Raw genomic sequence first — 19,224 nt, forward strand, 5'->3', positions numbered from 1 at the left:
TAAATAATTTATGGTGTCAAAACATATGTATTAAAAAAATGTGTTTGAACTCTAATTTAGAAAGGAAAAAAACAACCTTAGAGTTGCAACCTCATAATCATATATATAAATCAGCAAAATAGAAAATGTGATAGCTTATAAGAATATATAATATTATATGGCATATGAATAATACAATGGTAAGAGTAAATAAATTAAGGGTAAGCCGAACTTCCTACTCTAATTAAACTTAAATAAATTAAAGGCTATTGCAATAAATTAAGGGTAACCCTCTATTTCCTACTATTTTGAATGAAAAATGTTTGGATTTGAGGCCAAACATAACAAAGCTTAATTCATGTTAGTTTCTCATTAACAGGTGCCTTTGCCTTATCCCTACAACCCTCCAGAGTTATATTACAACTGTTCATAGTGGAAGCATCAAGAAGACCATGATTCCAAAGCTTGATCATGAATATCCTCCAACACCTGAGCCAACAAACAGCATTTCAATGTTAAAGCCGAAAATATAAATATATTTATATATACACATATATACTCGTAAGTCAAAACTACAACAATCACTATGTTGGTATTGTAAGGCCTTCGCTTTAATGACTCTTATACATAAGTATGCCACTATATCTATTTCTTGAAATGACGACTGACCTTACAAACTAACATGAGTGTTTTCAACGTGCTTCCTTACTCTCACGCTACTTAGAAAAACTTTTCAGGAAGTTACCCATCTCAAGATTACTCCAAGTCAAGCCCGCTTGACTTTGGAGTTTTTAAGTGATGGACTATCAGAAAATATGATGCACATTGTTAATATGTTGTAACAATTAATCTATTTAAGCCCTCTTCAATTGTGTAGTCTTATACCTATATAGTTTCAGAATCATCATACTTAACTTTTCCCAAGCAGTGTGGGATCACAAAACTTACTCAGTAATTCTCCTTACGGATCACGGGATTACCTAAGACTCGAGCCTTAAATCTTATTAAAGTAAACCACAAGCTCGACTATTTGAGCTACCGCAATAAATTTCAAGTTAGGAGAGTACAACAATCATGTAGCTAAGTCAAAAAGTTTACGACATAGACTCAAGCAAGAAAATTACCAGAAAAGAGGTTTGGATGCGATTAGCTCCTCCCCATGGAGTTTCGAGAATGCTTCGCACGCCCAGGGGATGTGACCATCTGCCAAAACTCTGCAACAATAACAGTGTAAATGGTTTTGATAATAATCTTTAGAGCTGGCTTTTGGTATAACAGCACTCGCAATGGGATGATGTAAAATAGATTTACTTTTTAAATACAAAGAAAATGAGTTAAAAAAGCACTCCAATGAGTAACTAAGAAGAAAAAGAAGCGATTTTAGAGTTTAAAGGATGAGAACAAAGTAGTGAGATTTTAGTTACCTTTGTTTTCTCACAAATGAGTTCCAAAGATGCATAAGTTGCTTTTCATCTTTGGAGACATCCACAAAATCGTCTAGCATCTGGAAATTAAAGTTTGATATTAGTCCTCGAGTAATCTAAGAGTAGGATAAACGGGCAACCAAGCAAGACATGTCATGATTAAAAAAGAAATAGCTTCCCAGATAGCTTTCCTTCACCTTTCTACCAACAAATCAAAGAAAGGCAAAGACCTGATAACAATTTTTCATGGGTTCTACACAAGAGAAACTTGACAGCCAAAAGAAATCTTCAAATACACCAAGTTATCTACATTATATATGAACATCACAATATGACAAAGCGGCACACATCAGCCTAGAGGTCCCAACGTCAAAACTGGAATGCTTCAAAACCTTAACATTGCCTCTTGATACGAATCATATTACAAATTACAAAGAGAAAATTTGGAGTAGGATTGGAGCTCCAATTTAAAACCGATCGGTCATAGTTAAATGAAGTAACCATTTTCCTTTATAAGAGTATTGTGTTTTCTATATAGGTTACAATTAGGATTATTTCTATTACCATTTTTTAAAAGAAAATAAAAAAAGACAAATATATCACACTAATTGCTCGCTAAAACAAATTTCACATTCCATCAATTTTCATTTAACTATATTCAAATTTTGTTAAAGCTGATTTCACCTTACGTTTCTAAAGTTAGTTTTAGATGATTGATAAAACAGCTGGACTTATGCTTAAGTGAGTTAGGCAATCTACATGTATTACAGACTCTTATGTCCTATAAGTGACTTTTCTTCTATCATTTTGCTATAGAACTAAACGAGACCGACTACACGTATAGGCTTGTGGTTGGCAGATTAAACAGGAAACCATATTCAATTGCTGAAAGGAAAAATTTTCAACATTGGAAAAAAAAAGCAGAAGGTTTACAGAACAGCATACCCTTCTATCTTCAAGATCTGCAATGTCGTCATCAACTTCATCTTCACTATCTCGATCTGAAAGCACTTGCTCTAATGCCATAGGCTTAATACACAAACAAATCAACAGTAAATTACTTGAGATTAAATGATTATTAACAAATTACAATCTACAGATCAAATACAGCACACATTTATAGCTAGGACTTAAAGCTGTATGCCAAGATTTATGATTTGAAAGCCATCTTCCTTGTCTGGAATACAAAGCAAGACAGACCAAAAGAAAAAATAAAATGACAAGGAGTCTTTTTCTGAGAAGTTTAGCTCCACAAGAAAGATCATAAAAATTAAAAGTCTTTATTTTTTGCCCAACACTCCCAAAAGTGCTTTTTTAATTCTGAAAACTAGAAGCAGCTTACTGAAACATTAGTTGCACATCAAAACCCAATAAATATTCAAAAATAGCAATTTGTGAACTGAAACATCAGTTGCACATCAAAACCTTATAAATGTAGGCAACCCAGTACATCAAACAATAAAAAGTTCCAAAGTAAAAATCTTAATGGAAAATCAAAATGGCAGTAAATAAAGAGAATATCAAATATGAAATAGCTTGATGAAGGAAGAATTTCTAAAAAACAAGTTTAAAAGTAGCTAACTACCTGAACTCTGTGAGAGTGGTAGAACTGTCTTTTGTGAAGAAGCACTCGGCTGGCAAAATGAAGTTCAAGAGAACATTAGAAAAGAAAACAAGAGTAGAAAACATTCTTAACAAAAATAAATAGCCTTAGTGTTGTGGACGCATCTATACTTGAACTTCAAGTCTTGAACACATACAAAAACTCATGCTAATAACAAAATCTAGAACATAAATCATACAGTGATTGAGAAAGCTGATAACAACAAAAACTCCCCATCTGTTTTGATTTTAGAGACAATTAACATGATTTTTACGAGATCCAATAATCTCTTTATTTGAAATATGAAATCAACAATAAAAAACACCATATTCAACATGTATATCTAATATGTAATTAAACCTAAATCTTAAATCTATTAATGTACACTAAAAAATAAAAAAAAAAATATTTTGTGTGATTTACTTGTTACAATACTTCCAATTAACTGAAAACAAAATACCTTTTCTCTTTTGGTTTTAAATTTAAGATTTAAGGCCTGGGCTTTTCTGTTTTAATTTTGACAAGTTTCACTTGGTACCAGATTTAGTTGTAAATAAAAATATGGGGAAGGATTTCTTCAAAAAATCATAATGGATTCTCTGATTTACCTAAAACAAAAAATCATAATGTAATCCTTTGAAAGTGAGGCAGAAATTAAAAAATATAAATAAATTTTACATCTATGGAACTAAATAGAGAGTATTAATAAGCAATGGATTTTCTAACGTTAAAATTGTCCATTTGTAAATTTATGAATAGCTAGTAGTATTTTTCACACTCTTGATGAACTACAAAGTTCCAAATAAGTATATCTATAACCTTTTATTCTATTTTATTATTTAATGAAAAACCAAAGTTATATATTTATTACAAGAGGAAAACTGCAGTCAAAGGGGCGCCCATAGAAAACACAAAAACAAACCCAAACCCCAAACTAGTTACAACAAAACCTCCAATTCTCTTAAACATTTTCACAATGTTTAGCCACACAGCAACTCAGAACTTTATCCATTCCCACAAAGATGCAAAAGGACTCTCATTACCTTGATTTCTCTATAACCAAACCACACACACGAAGGTCAGCACTCACAATTTCAAAACAGTTTTGTAAATCCCAACAAAATCTTGAGCCACAAAATAATAACTTATTGGAAATTGGAATAGACCAATATGATTTTTGTTTATACAGCTCCTTCAAAACCTCTACAATCATTGTTTACTGGGTGGACTATTGTAAAAGAAACTTTTCATCTATTATCATTGTATGGAGAAAAACCAGGTTTAAACAGCACACCTATTTAGATCCTAGCTTCAGGTACACTAGTCCAAAAATCAATTACCAATCTCCAATCTAGAAATGCTTTTTTTTTACTTCCTAATACATGAATTTTAGACAGCAAGTTTGAAATGACATCTTCAGGTACACTAGTCCAAAAATCAATTACTATCTCCAATCTAGGAATGCTTTTTATTACTTGCTAATACATGCATTTTACAGAAAGTTTGAAATGCCATCTTAACAAATATAATCAAGGTCAGGTAAGCTAAAAAAGATACTCTTCAATATAGTGAATTTAATATATATTGAGACATACAGCATCTTGGAACATACCTTTTCAGGTCTGTTCGCTCAACGGATATCTTCTTTGCTTTTGAGGGGAGGGGAGGCTCACCTCCTAAGAGGGGTTTGACAAAATCAAGGTCCACAGATGTTTGGGCTATGGCAATTGTAACACCTAGATCGTTGGAACTTGATGCAACACGTTCTATGCACTCGCTCGAACTTGGAAAATCAGGACCATAATGTTCTCGTCCATGTCTTCCATTCGGCAGATCTTTCTCTCCCGGGAATGGCTTTGAAATATTTTCATCTTTACATGATAGAGAATCTAGAGCATGAAGTTAATTCTTAGTCCAGCAAACACTTAAAATACTTGATCTTTACATTATTGAATGAAAATACATACACACATATATATATTGAACAATACTTAACAGTTGTCAATATTTACTCAATAATGGTTACATAGATTTCAGCTGTTAGATCTTTATTCAATAGTTATGATCAATTTGAAAATAACCATACGAATTTCAAATTTTTGAAAACCACTATAAAGACTCCATATACATATACACGTATAAAGTAAAAAAACTGGGTTTCTCATAAGTACATCTACAGCTCTATCAAAACAGATCCAACATTTTAATTGTTTTATTACTATGTAAGATATTTAGTTTATAGGAAACCCAACCCAATCTAGTTTCAACCACTAGTTGTGTAACACAATCTTCACAAATGATTTTGACCTTACGTCTGTCGTGACATATAGTGGGAACAATAAACACTGAAATTATCACGAGAACATAATATCCTCAATGGATTTCATATTCTCAGCAGAACTCAAACAGATGCAAGACAAACAGACAATGCACAATATTCAAGAACAGCAGAATTTGAAATTGTGATGTTTCCAGATTACATTGAGGTTTTTGATGTAATTGAGAGGACACCTTGTTCTCATTTATTTCGTATTCTAAATAGTTATTAACACCACATCCTCTGTTTCTTTAAGAAAAGAATGTCAGAAATGCGGACTGCAGCAACTTTTGTTAATAATTACACATAAGCACACACACACCAAAAAAGAAAAAAGAAAACATACATGGAATTTTCATTCCTAGAATGTAACTAAACAAGTAAAAAATAGTCAATACTGGAAAGACAATTGGAAAACCTGCTCCAAGGAGAATAATCTTTTTTTTTCCTAAAGAGGTTATAAATGAACTTATAAGCGAAATTCTGAAATGGGATACGAGTTCTTAAGATTTGGAGTATATAATTTTATTTTATTTTTGTCAATATATGTTATGCTATCTTTTGCATAAAATAATATCAAGCCAAATGATTTTTCAATGCAATAACTCAGAGGTTATGAGATTGTTAACATCAAAGTTAGGATCCCAGCCTAATTAGATGCATCAGAAAAGAACATACCATCATCTCTCTCCAAAGCAAGCGTTTGTACATTTTCACTAGGTGAGTCCAACTCCAAGAATTGCACATTAACATTATTTTCATTCTGAACAAGGTTCCTTCGCCGACACCTTCTTCGTTTTGAGCTGGACAAACAATTTTTTTCACCTTCTAAACTCTCAATACTTTTTAAAAAGATAATAAGTTATAATGTAAAGTAGTAAGTTGTACCCAAGGATTTCAAACCGACCAGAAGAAGAATGTTTGTAGCTGTGGCACTGCCCTATCTGCTATGGTCTGCATGGAAAGCATATTACCAAGGTAGTATAAGCAGATATCATGAAAGTAAGAAGAGAAAAATATATACATGTCAGTGCTTCTCAATTACTAAAGTAGAACTGTTGCTATGTTTTCAAGTCCAAAACTTTACTTAAGAAGAAAAATGTTTGACAGGGCACAACTCAGTGGGAAAAGAATCAATAGAAGCATACATTCAAGATACAGTATGATGTTATTAAGATAATGTGATGCCTGTTCGAATATATTAGCTGTGTTAATTGTATTTGGGTAGTTTCCTATTTACTCTATTTAGTTAGTTTCGTATTTACTCTCTCTAATTTTGTATATATATACATACTATTCTATTAAATAAAACACGCAATTCATTCACCATTTTTTACATGGTATCAGAACAAAATTTGAAATTTGAAATTTGACATTAGGGTTTAACCCAAAATTGAGGTTTGCAATTAGGGTTTGTTCTTCATCTATCTTAAGGTTCATTTTTTGGGAAACACATTTAGAGAGCACGTGAGCTCTCACCGTCGCCACCAACGGACAACCCAACCTACAATCTGCTAGTCGCAGGAGTTTGGTGCCCAGAAGACCTGCGAGTGGGCCCCACGCGCTGAACCATTCTGCTGCCACTGTTCCCGGGCGTCGTCGTGTGGGGCCACATGGCACTTTCCAAATCACTGTTTTTCTTCTTGTCGTTCTCCTCGACCTCCCATATGGTTTCGTTGTCCATTTCTGTTAGTATGCCTTATATGCTTCGCTGATTTGTGCTTGTGAAGGTTTGAGTTCTCCTATTTTGGTTGTGACATTTGGATTGTTGGCTCAGTATCTCATTTTGTTCTGGCTTGTCTCAATTTGTTTGCTCTTTTATCGAATTTCTTGGTTGGTTTGTTGTTTGAGTTACTTTGATTGGACAAACATAATATATGTAACGGCTTCTGGAAGACCAATTCTTGTTTCTGCAGTTGAATATGCCAAATTCTTACAGTATCAGGAGTCTCATAAGTATTCATTTTCTTCTATCACTACTATTGTTGATTCAAGTAAATCAAATTCGTGTCTTCTTTCCTCGTCTTCCCAATTGGTCATTGATTCTGGTGCTATAGACCATATGACAGGTAATTCTAAATTCTTTTTCTAATCTTCAACCTCACGCTTCCACTTCTACTATTACCTTAGCTGATTGTTTTTAGGTCTAGTACAATTACTCCTACTCCAATACTTCCTTTGTCGTCTGCCTAACATTTACCTAATTTTTCTTTTAATTTGATCTCTATCAGTTAGCTTACTTGTGATCTTAACTGTTGTATCTTCTTTTTTCTTGATCATTGCTTATTTCAAGATCTTATGACAAAGCAAATTATTGGTAAAGGGCGTGAATCTGGAGGCCTCTACATTTTTGATGCACCAATACCTAAATCAGTTACTTGTTCTGGTGTACAACCCCCCCTTCGAGGCACATTGTAAGTTGGGTCACCCATCTCTTCCTCAGCTTAAAAACCTTTGTCGACAATATAGTAAGTTGTCTTCATTTGATTGTGAACCATGTCAGTTTACTAAACATCATCGCCTTAGTTCAAGTCCTAGAGTCAATAAACATGCTAGTGTTCCTTTTGAATTAGTCTGTTCTAATGTTTGGGGTTCTTCTCTTATCTTGTCTAAACCTGATTTTCCTTATTTTGTTACTTTTGTAGGTGATTATTCTCGTTTCACTTGGTTGTTTTTGATGAAGAATCGTTCTGAATTGATCTCTATTTTTCGTGCCTTTTGTGCTAAAATCAAAATCGATTTAATGTGTCTATTCGTACTCTGAGAAGTGATAATGCCAAAGAGTACAAATCTGGTTTATTCCAATCTTATATGGCTCAAAACGGCATGCTTCATGAAACTTCTTGTGTTGATACTCCATCTCAAAATGGTGTAGGAGAACGAAAACATAGACATCTCCTTGAAACAGCTAGAGCTCTCTTATTTCAAACGCATGTTCCTAAAACGTTTTGGGTCGATGCTGTTTCTACTGCATTTTTTTTAATTAATCGCATGCCATCTTTTGTTCTTCATGGTAAAATTCCTTAAAAAATTATTTTTCCCAATAAGCCACTATTTCATATTGAGCCAAGAATTTTTGGTAGCACTTGCATTGTTCGTGATGTTCGTTTACAGGTAACTAAATTAGATCCCAAGTCATTAAAGTGTGTATTCCTTGGTTATTCACGTTTTCAAAATGGGTATAGGTGTTATTGTCCCGATCTTAATAAATATCTTGTTTCTATCGATGTTACTTTTATGGAAAATACTACTTATTTTTCATCTTCACCTACTCCTACTCGTCAGGAGGAGGATAATGATTTGTTGGTATATTCTATCACATCTTCTTCACTTGACACATGTTCTGACGAGTCTCTTGTTCCTCCATCTGACTTGGTCACAGCTCCCGACATGCTTACACCTCCGCCTCCTCCACCTCCTATTATAGTGTACTCTAGGCGTCTGCCCCCTATGCCTCCTATTTCATGTCCTGCACCTGCTTCTTCATCATCGGATCCGAACCCCAGCAATGATCTTCCCGTTGCACTTCGTAAAGGTCAACGCAAATGTACCTATCCTATTCCTTCATTTGTTTGTAATAATCATTTGTCCTCTTCTTCTTCCTCTTTCATTGCCTCTCTTACTTTTATCACTATTCCTAAAACTATTCATGAAACCATTTCTCATCCTAGTTGACTTGCTGCAATGATAGAAAATATAAATGCTTTAGTTGCGAATGGTACTTGGGACTTGGTTCATTTACCTTCAAGAAAACGGGTCATAAGGTGCAAATATTTTAAGTCAATCCATAAGGAACAATTGTTCGCTTAAAGGTCCGTCTTGTTGCCAAGGGTTATGCTCAAACTTATGGAGTGAACTATTATGATATTTTTTCTCCTGTTGCTAAACTGACATCTGTTCAACTGTTCATTTCTATGGCAGCTACTCATCATTGGCCTTTGCATCAGCTTGATATTACAAATGTTTTTCTTCATGGATATCTTGAGGAAGAAGTGTATATGGAGCAACCTCCTGGGTTTGTTGCTCAGGGAGGGTTAGGGGGAGTTAGTCATCTTCGCAAGTCTTTATATGGTTTGAAACAAAGTCCTCGTGCTTGGTTTGGTAAATTTAGCCAGGTTGTTAAGAAATTTGGTTTGTTAAAAAGTATGTCAAATCATTTTGTTTTCTATAAAAGATCAACTGTCAGTATTATTTTGTTGGTTGTGTATGTGGATGATATTGTTATTACTGGAGATAATATTAGAGGTATCTCATCCCTTAAATCATTTCTTCATACCTAGTTCCACACGAAAGATTTGAGGGTGCTCAAGTATTTCTTGGAAGTTGAAGTCACTCGGAGTAGACAAGGAATTTTTCTATCTCAAAGGAAGTATGTACTTGATTTGTTAATTGAGACGTGAAGATTTGGATCAAAACCTTGTAGTACTCCAATGAATCCTGCTATTCATTTAATGAGCGATGGAGAACCATTTAAAGACCCTGCGAAGTATTGCAAATTAGTTGGAAAGCTAAAGTATCTTATTGTGATTCATCCAGATATTGCATTCTCAATTAGTGTTGTCAGTCAATTTATGTCATCTCCAATAATTCATCATTGGACAGTCTCAGAGAAAATTTTGTGCTACTTGAAAGGAACACCCAGACGAGGTATTGTTTACAAGAATTTTTCAGATGCAAATTAGGCTAGTTCCAAGGTACATAAAAGATCCACTTCAGGTTATTTTGTCTTTATAGGAGGTAATTTGGTCTCTTGGAAAAGTAAGAACCAAAATGTTGTGTCCGGATCCAGTGCAGAATGAGATTATAAGGCTATAGCACAGTTTGTGTGTGAGATAGTATGGATTTATCAACTTTTGACTAAATTCAAGTTTAAAACTTCAGTTCCAGCAAAATTGTGGTGTGATAATCAAGTTGCTCTTCATATTACCTCAAATCCTATGTTCCACGAGCGAACTAAGCACATTAAGATTGATTGTGATTTTGTTCGTGAGAAAATTTTATAAGGCCTGATCTCCATAGGATATGTGAAAATTAGAGAACAATTAGGAGATATTTTTACAAAGGCTTTGAATGAGATGCGGGTTGAGTATCTTTTGTAACAAGCTGGGCATGATTAACATTTATGCTCCAGCTTGAGGGGGAGTGTTAGAATATATTAGCTATGTTATTTGTATTTGGGTAGTTTCCTATTTACTCTATTTAGTTTCTTATTTACTCTATTTAGTTAGTTTCCTATTTACTCTCTCTAATTTTGTATATAAATACATACTATTCTATTAAATAAAACACGCAATTCATTCACCATTTTTTACCATGCCTAAAAAACAAGCACAGGGTCCATATTTAATGTACGTGTTCTGAACAAGACAACCTTTTTTGAAGGTTTGACATGAGAAATCCTATCAATATCAATCTGAAACATAAAAATCTTCAATAATAATTTTTAAGAGAATAAATGTCCTGACCTCAGATAATACATCTATATTCACTGAAACGTTCACTGCCTGATACTCTTCAGTCACCTACAAATAAATGTGTCTACATTAGCCTCTATAAAGTTATGAGAAAGCAACAACTTGATATTATAAATTACAAACCCAATATTCAAAGTTGAAAAGGTCGTGTGAAGAAGACAAGTGATAACGCAAACCCTGCAAGCAAAAAATTAAGCTCCTTTAATATCATACCAAACATGTTACGCAATTTTGAAAGCTAAGGTTAGTATATCTCTTTCTCTACATGATGAAACAAAATGTACAAAAGAATATAATACACTATAAAGGACGGAAAAACATAAGTTTCTAATGCTAAAAATATTATGAAAAAATGACCGCATAGCAGCTTTCTAAGACAAAAAGGTTGAGAAAAAGGCTGAATTCAGGAGTTACAGCAACATATAATGACAAAAGAGTCAGCTTCTATTGTTTAATTAGATGAAATTATGATAATGAAAATCCTTATTGAATAAAAGAGAAAATGAAACAAGAAGTTAAAAAAAAAACTCTCAACAATGAGAAAACTGTGTGCAATATTAGTACAATGAAATATATATCAAGACTGATGTCTATATAATGCCTATTATCATGAAGAATTGACAATAATTCATATAAAAGTCAAATAGCTGTTCATGAGAATCGATCTAAAAGGCTTCCATAACAGAACTACAATTCATGTCCTAAGACAAGAAAAAACACCTACAAAGATGGTAATCTTATCAGATATAATCTACATAAAATGCCCTATGCTTTGTTCATGAAGCCTCAAGGACTTTAGATTCACTTTAAGGGAAAATGTCATATTCAAAATACCTTAAAGCTGGCACATTGCATCAAGCAAAATGGACAAGCAAAGTCTTCAGTAACTGTGTTAGACACATACACAAAACAGTTAGTATTAAATCAAGATTGAATCTAAAGTTTTAACTTTGTCGGCAATATAATAACATATGAGACAATATTTTAGAAAAGTATAAATATCTCTGAACACTGTCAAACATGAAACCAATATTTTAGGAAAGGAATTAACCAATAACATGCTCTGTAATTCCCGATACGTACTACATGCTCTATACTTCCAACTACATACATAACTCCCAAAAATGCAACTATATAACCATTCTTCTTAGCAACGTAATTCTTGAAATGAGAATCCTCTAACACACCATCCTCAGTTCTCACTATCCCCCATTGAAGTTGAAAATTACTTCTTTCATACCTTCAGTCTTTCGAAGCATGTTGTTACAGTCCCTATAATTGAATATTACAGTTCCAGCCCTCAACCTACACAATTATTTAAAAAACAAACTAATTGAGCAGCCAATTTATGCACAAAACAATCATTACAAGAGTGAAACAAGTAAGAAAAATTACATAAGAACTTGCTTTAAGCTTTAATTCAATTGAGTTGCATAGTAAATTATATTTATCAAACTACAGTTTTGAACCAATCCTTGAGTATTACTCTGGCAAAGTGAAAAGTATAGCAATTAAACCATCTGAATTCTTCATTACACCAACTACTTAATTACTGAAAAACTATATGGAACCTAAAATAGTAGTCTTGAAAATTCTAACACATGCCAAGCAGTCAATGAAAAATAAAAAACAAAAAAAAACTTGCTTCAACAACATTCTGAAACATAATTTGGCAGCATTCAGCATCTAACTTGCCTACCAATGACCCTTCTCAATTTTACATATGCAATATGTTAAGTAATCAGATGCATTTGGGTAGTACTGCGTGCACACGCAGCTGTGATAGAGTATGAATAAAGAAATGACCATAAAATAGGCCATGAAAATGCTAAAGACCATTGAATCATGGGACTTGGTATGTCTCCATTTATTATATGCTAAAAATACCAACTGAGCAGCAAAGACTACAATGGAGATCAGAGTACATCAAGCTTTTGCTAAAACTCTACAGACAATACAGAAACCTCTACTCAAAGACTTCAGTAGAATTGAAAATTATAATATTATGATAAGAATATAAGAGAGAGCATTAAAAGATAACTGTAACTAAAATAATACCTCCTTTTACGCCTTGCTTGAATTTTGTAATTCAAACATCTCCGAAGGAATGAAGGCTACAAAGAGAAAGGTTCTCAATTAGAAAATAGAAATTAAGCTAAGGGTAATATCACAAACCAAAAATTCTAACCAGACAATGCGAATTCAATCAAACAAAAAATATAAAGTTTATAGCATCAATATGAAGATGAATTAAATAAAGCCAAGCCCAAATATCAAAATGACTCCAGTTTATAATATCAAATAGTTTAAAAACTCATGCTTTCTTGTTTTTGTGAGATCAAATTCAAAGCTAAAAGTTTTACATTCAAGCACAAATTCTGTACACTTAGACATAGTCCAGGTTGCATTATAATAATAAAAAAAGAAAATAACAGTAAAAATCACGCAATTATACAAATCAAAAGAATCCCAATTACACTAGATACGATTCCACACAATATGAAAATAATGTCGTAAAACGTTACATTATCAAGGGCACGGCATCGAAGAATGTTGTAAAGCTCAACTGGTTTACAATACACAAGCAGAGTCTCTTCCACAGCCACTGCGTCCTCTACAGACAAATGCACACAACAGCTCTGGCGACACATATCTTCTCTTATCTGAATAATTGTCATAAATAATAACAAAATCCCAGATTCACAATTCACCTCTATACCACAATATATTTATATATATATAATCTCTGAAAACTTGAAAAGAAAATTTGATTGTTCTGAGAAAAATGTTATTACTGTGTACAGGTTAATGATTAGATTAATTAGGAAGATGTAGGAAGCTGCTTACGGATTTGGAAAGTCCACGGCAATATCGCCGGCGATCCCAAATTTTATATATGTATAATATATATAATATAATATAATTATATTCTCGGGAAAGGGTAATATAATAGGATAATAAGTAATGGGAAATTTGAATTAATATACTTACTAATACCTATAATTTTTTCCCTAATCCAAAGTTATTAAAATTGGTTATGTATGACCACTTTTTCAATTTTCCTAAACTACCCCCTCATTTGAATCAACCTCTCTCTTCCTCTCTCTTCATCTCTCTCAGCCGAACCCCCTCTCTCAAAAACGCAGCCAGCCGAACCATCACTCAACGAACCAACCCTCAACCCCGACCTCGAAGTGAACCCCGGCCGAACGCTCAACCCCGACCCTCTCTGAAATCTGAAGAAAAAAAAAAAAAAAAAAAAAAACCCACAAACCCGATGGTCGGACCTTGGGGTCCGATGGGGTCCGACCATCGGAACTCTCTCTCTGAAATCGGAAAAAAAAAAAAAAAAAAAAAAAAAAAAAAAAAAAAACCCACAATGATGGTCGGACCTTGGGGTCCGACCACCTCGACCCCAAGGTTCGACCATCGGGCCTCTCTCTTCCTCTCTCGATATCCGAAGAAAAAAAAAAAAAAAAAAAAAAAAAAAAAACCCACAATGTTTAGCCGAACCCCAATCCCCATTCCACAAAAAAAAAAATTCTTCAATCTAACTAATAGATCTAACAAATTTACACAATCCAACAAAGTTTCACAAACAAAAAACACATCTAAATCAATCTTTTAACACTTACAAAAAAAAAACAAAAAAAAAAACCAAACACACCTTCGACATTTTTGCTTCGGGTTCGCCTGAGATTGGTCGCCGTGGTTGGTCGGGGTTGAGCTTCGACGGCGGTGGGTAGGCCTGCCGAGCGTCGACGGAGATGGGTGGCTGTGAGAGGGATGGGTTGAATAATTTTTGGCTGTGATAGATGGGTATCGTGGGGGACGGTTCGGCTGAGCAAGAGGAAGAGAGAGGATGATTGTTTGAAATGTGAGGGGTAGTTTAGGAAAATTAGAAAAGTTGGCATATAGGAACAATTTTAATAACTATACATTTAGAGAAAAAATAAAATGGCATTTTAAGCATAGAATTTCAAATTTCCCTAAGTAATTTTGTTCGGAAAATTGCTAAAAAAAAATATTATTAGTATCAAGTATTTATTAAATATTTATCTATATAAATTAAGAAAATAATTTTTTTAAAAAAATATTATTAATTAAATTATATAATGCCACTTATAAAAAGGGAAATTTACAAAAATATTAGAATTTGAGTTAACTTTTACAAAAATACTGTCACACGGAAATTTTTTCAAAAATACTGTATTTTTATAAAACACTAGTAAAACACAAAGCATAACAACTCAAAATAACAGTAGAACACCTAAGAAACAAACACCAAGAGAACACCAAGAAAACTTAACACAAAAGATACCGCAAAGATGAAACTTATAAAAAAATACAAGAAAAAGTAAAAATACGTTCGACGCATTTTTGTAAAAAAATAACAAAAGTTAGTATACCATGTAAATTTCCCTAAAAAAATGGGGAAATTTACAAAAATACTGAAATTTGGGTTAACTTTTACAAAAATACTGTCACACGAATTTTTTTTCAAAAATACTGTGTTTTTATAAAACAACAGTAAAACACAAAACAAAACAACTCAAAACAACAGTAGAACACTAGTAAAACACCAGTAGAATACCAGTGAAAACTTGACACAGTATACTGCAGTATGAAACTTATAAAAAACACAGTAAAAAAGTAAAAAATACCGCCTGACAGTATTTTTGTAAAAAAATAGCAAAAGTTAGTATACCATGTAAATTTCTCAAAAAAATGTTACAACATTAGCCCAATAAGAATATTATTTTGTTTGGTACTTAACTTTCACATGTTGCGCTATTGATTTGAGTTTCAATTTCAACTTATGTTATTTTTCCTCTTAAGAAAAAATTATGTCATTTTTAACAAAAGAAAAACTTTAAAAAAAAAATCTAATATATTTTGGAAATAATATTTTTTACTTCTTGTAAAAGTTTGTTGAATTGATTTTTTATTTTATTAAATAATAATTTAGATTTTTATTTTTTAAAATAATACATAATAATATTATGAACTCAATTTTAATTTTTTCTTTTAGATAAAATTATAAATTTTATAGATTTTATATTTTTTTTGCAAAAATAAAGATTATTTTATAGAAAATTTGAAAAAAAAAATATAGAAAAACCAGAATAACTAGATACCTTATGCTATTTTTTTTATATTATTTTAACCTATTTTTTTAAAAAAAATTCCACAAAATAATTTTTTTTGAGAAAAAAAATCATATTTTTATAAACTTATACTTTAAAAACTATAAAAATAAAAATTCTCCAATCTTTTATACATATGACTAAAGTATATCTTAAATGAACCAATTTCTAGCACAAAAAATACAAAAAAAATGTAATTATGTTCATAACACATCCAACTCAAGGTATATTATGATTTATTTTAATTAAAATTGGGCTTCCAATATTATTATATAAGGGATTTTACAAAAAAATACTAGATTTTGAATAAAAGTTTACAATTTTACTATTATACAGAATTTTTTACAAAAATACTATCTTTTTATAAAACTACTGAAAAACAAGAAAACAGAACAATTAAAACAACAGTGGAACAACTAAAAAATAATCACGGAATAACAGTGAAACTTAACACAGTACATAGTATAAAACTTACACAGTATTTTTGAAAAAAAAAAAACACAATATTTTTTTAAAAATGCTGCCCACATTAAAAAAGTTAAAAAGTTAGAAATTTAAGCATGTGGTGTAAAAACTCCTATTACAAAGTACCAACTTACTTAAAAGATGACTTTCACACACTGATGCAGGTAGCTCTATTCTTGCACAGGAGCTTGATACAATGCTACACAAACGGGTGCTCAAACATTAACCATTGATTGATTGACTAGAATATGTCTAGGAAGAATTGATTATTTTTTCTCTCAATAAAATACCTCTAAAATCTCAAAACACAAGTCAATTTATCTATCTAAACACAAAACATAATTTTCAAAAAGATTATTAGATTTCTTAAACTAGAAATAAACACATTTGATCTAGGGCTGAGCATCGGTCGGCTTGGTCGGTTTTTTTCTATATAAAAATCCAAAATTCAGTTTTCGGTCTGGATTAGTGCAATCTGAAAACTGACCGACCAATCAAAAACCTATCTCAAAACCGACCGTTTTGAACCACGGTTTGGTCGGTTTAAACCTCCCAAAACCGAACTTTTTTAAAAAAGAAATATGATCCAATTTATTCTATAAACACATTATTCTACATTTTACAACTACAAACATACAAATTAATTGTTCAAAAACTAATTATCTTATTCTTTTAACTTTAATATTAATAAAATAATAATATATTGTTATTATATACTATTAATAACTACAACACATAAAGCAAAAAAAATAACTTAATAAATTAATATATATGTACAACAGTCGGTTTTAGTTTTTTCGGTCGGTTTATTACCCAAAAAAACGGACTATTCAATGGCAGTTTTAACCGTTAACAGTTTTTTCAGTTTTCGGTTCCGTTGGTTTCGATTCCAACGGTGTTCGCTAGGTCGGTTTGAACGGTTCTTTTAGTTTTCTAGATTTTATGCTTAGCCCTAATTTGATCAGGAAACAAAAAGAAACTTTTGAAAGTTAAAGAGAACAAACCCCCAAAGATTTTAAGAGAAAATTAAAGCGAACCGAATCAAGAACCTTAGTAAAAATGTCAGTAATTTATTTATGTGTTTCAATGTATTCCAGGACAAGGACTTTATTTTCAACTAATTCTCTTATGAAATGATTACAAATATCAATATGTTTAGTTCGTAAATGTTGCACATGGTTCTTTGAAATATTGATTGCACTAGTATTATTACAAAAAATAGTTAAAGTGTCAAGATCAAACCAATAATTCATCATCATTTGCTTCATCCACAAAAGTTGAGCACAACAACTTCCAACAGTAATGTATTTGGCCTCAACGGTTGAGAGAGAGATTAAGTTTTGTTTCTTGTTATGCCATGAAACTAAATTGTTTCCCAAGTAGAAACAACCTCCACTGGTACTTTTTCTATCATCAGTATTACCTGCCCAATCAGCATGACTAAATTACATAAGATTAGCATTAGTTTCCTTTGAATACCAAAGACCATAATTAACAGTCCCATGAACATAACGAATGATTCTTTTCATAGTTGTTACATGAGACTCCATGGGGTTTCCTTAGTACTTGGCACACAAACCAACACTACAACTCAAGTCGGGTCTACTAGTAGTGAGATAAAGAAGACTACCAATTATGCTTCTATACAATGTAGGATCAACTTTGACACCATTCTCATCTTTGGACAACTTTACATTTGTTCCCATTGGAGTTTTGGCAATCTTTGAACTTTCAAGTCTAAACTTTTTTACCAAATTCATAGCATATTTTCTTTGAGAAACAAATATACCGTCATCTAACTGCTTGACTTGTAAATCTAAAAAATAGTTCAACTCTCCCACCATACTCATCTCAAATTCCTCTTTTATTAGTTTCACAAGAACATGCACCTCATTATTAGAAGTAGAACCAAAAGTATAGTAAATACTATTTTAGACCCTATATTTTGCAAAAGTTATTAATTGGATCATCAATTTCGTTAAATGACAAAATAGACCCTATATTTTCCAAAATGGTAAAAATAGGACCCTAAGCTCAATTTTTAACAATTTCAACCATAAATTACATAGAATATTACAATAAAATGAAATGGAAAACTTACATTTATGGCTCGGTGGTCGTGGTTCAGAGATCCTGGGTCTTGGGTTTCATTGGTGGATTGGTGGTCTTCAGTTGGAGGCGCGGTGGTTGGCAACCGTGGGTTGCTAAGGTCTTCGTGTCTGTTATGAGAGGAAGTGAGAGAGGAGGGGTGCGTTATGAGAGGGCTATTTTTGGATTTGATAAAAAAGTGGCATATCTAATTAATTTTGATATTCTTAGTAGGGGTGTTCATAAAACTGCTCACACTGCACAAATCGCCCCCACCGCATCATACTGAATAAAAGATGTATCTTTAAATTTTTTACGGTGGGGTTGCAGTTTGTGTATTTTTTTAAATCACGCGGTGCATTGCGGTTTGTGATTTTGAATTAAATAATTGAGATTCAAACTACACCGTATTATATATTACAAAATTATTAATTTTTACATTATAATTTTTATTCTTTTTCACATAAGAATAAATATATGTATATATTACATTATTTTTTTAGAGACAATTCAATATCATGACTTAAAAATTAGTATATATGTTATGATGTTAAAACTTTAATAATATTTTTTTTATTGTTAAAACTTTATAGCTTGATTTTTAAATTTTAATTATAATGTTCGATAATGATGATATAGTGTAAACCGTTCAAACCGCACCGCATCACACTATATTTTTGTAATGTGATTTTTACAGTTTTAAGATCTTACAATGCGGTTGCGGAGA

General features: G+C 32.1%; 1 protein-coding gene across 3 annotated transcripts; it reads right to left on the minus strand.

Annotated features, from left to right (window-relative positions):
* Positions 1-119: 119 nt before the first annotated feature.
* LOC115717209 (polycomb group protein EMBRYONIC FLOWER 2) lies at positions 120-13,757 on the minus strand. 3 transcript variants are annotated; one of them, XM_030646170.2, is made up of 15 exons: positions 13,645-13,757; positions 13,323-13,460; positions 12,856-12,911; positions 12,038-12,102; positions 11,632-11,684; positions 10,921-10,974; positions 10,789-10,845; positions 6,231-6,277; positions 6,002-6,126; positions 4,619-4,895; positions 2,989-3,037; positions 2,349-2,432; positions 1,404-1,483; positions 1,104-1,193; positions 120-468 (listed from the first exon to the last, which is right to left on the minus strand). In XM_030646170.2, the coding sequence occupies exons 2-15, from the start codon at positions 13,446-13,448 to the stop codon at positions 336-338; spliced, it is 1,296 nt and encodes a 431-aa protein (XP_030502030.2). In that variant the 5' UTR covers positions 13,449-13,460; positions 13,645-13,757; the 3' UTR covers positions 120-335. The 3 variants fall into 3 exon arrangements, with proteins under 3 accessions (XP_030502030.2, XP_030502031.2, XP_060971882.1); XM_030646171.2 differs by having other exon boundaries at positions 13,593-13,712; XM_061115899.1 differs by lacking the exon at positions 13,645-13,757 and having other exon boundaries at positions 13,323-13,583.
* Positions 13,758-19,224: the final 5,467 nt, after the last annotated feature.

This window comes from Cannabis sativa, chromosome 5 (genome assembly GCF_029168945.1).
Source record: "Cannabis sativa cultivar Pink pepper isolate KNU-18-1 chromosome 5, ASM2916894v1, whole genome shotgun sequence".
In the NCBI taxonomy this organism is placed as follows: Eukaryota; Viridiplantae; Streptophyta; class Magnoliopsida; order Rosales; family Cannabaceae; genus Cannabis; species Cannabis sativa.

Coding starts and splice junctions, on each gene's coding strand:
- LOC115717209 (XM_061115899.1), bottom strand. CDS start 13,475: ATGACAATTATTCAGATAAGAGAAGATATGTGTCGCCAGAGCTGTTGT. Junction 12,912..13,322: donor GATGCCGTGCCCTTGATAAT/GTAACGTTTTAC, acceptor TTCTCTTTGTAG/CCTTCATTCCTTCGGAGATG. Junction 2,433..2,988: donor ACCACTCTCACAGAGTTCAG/GTAGTTAGCTAC, acceptor TTGTGTATTAAG/CCTATGGCATTAGAGCAAGT.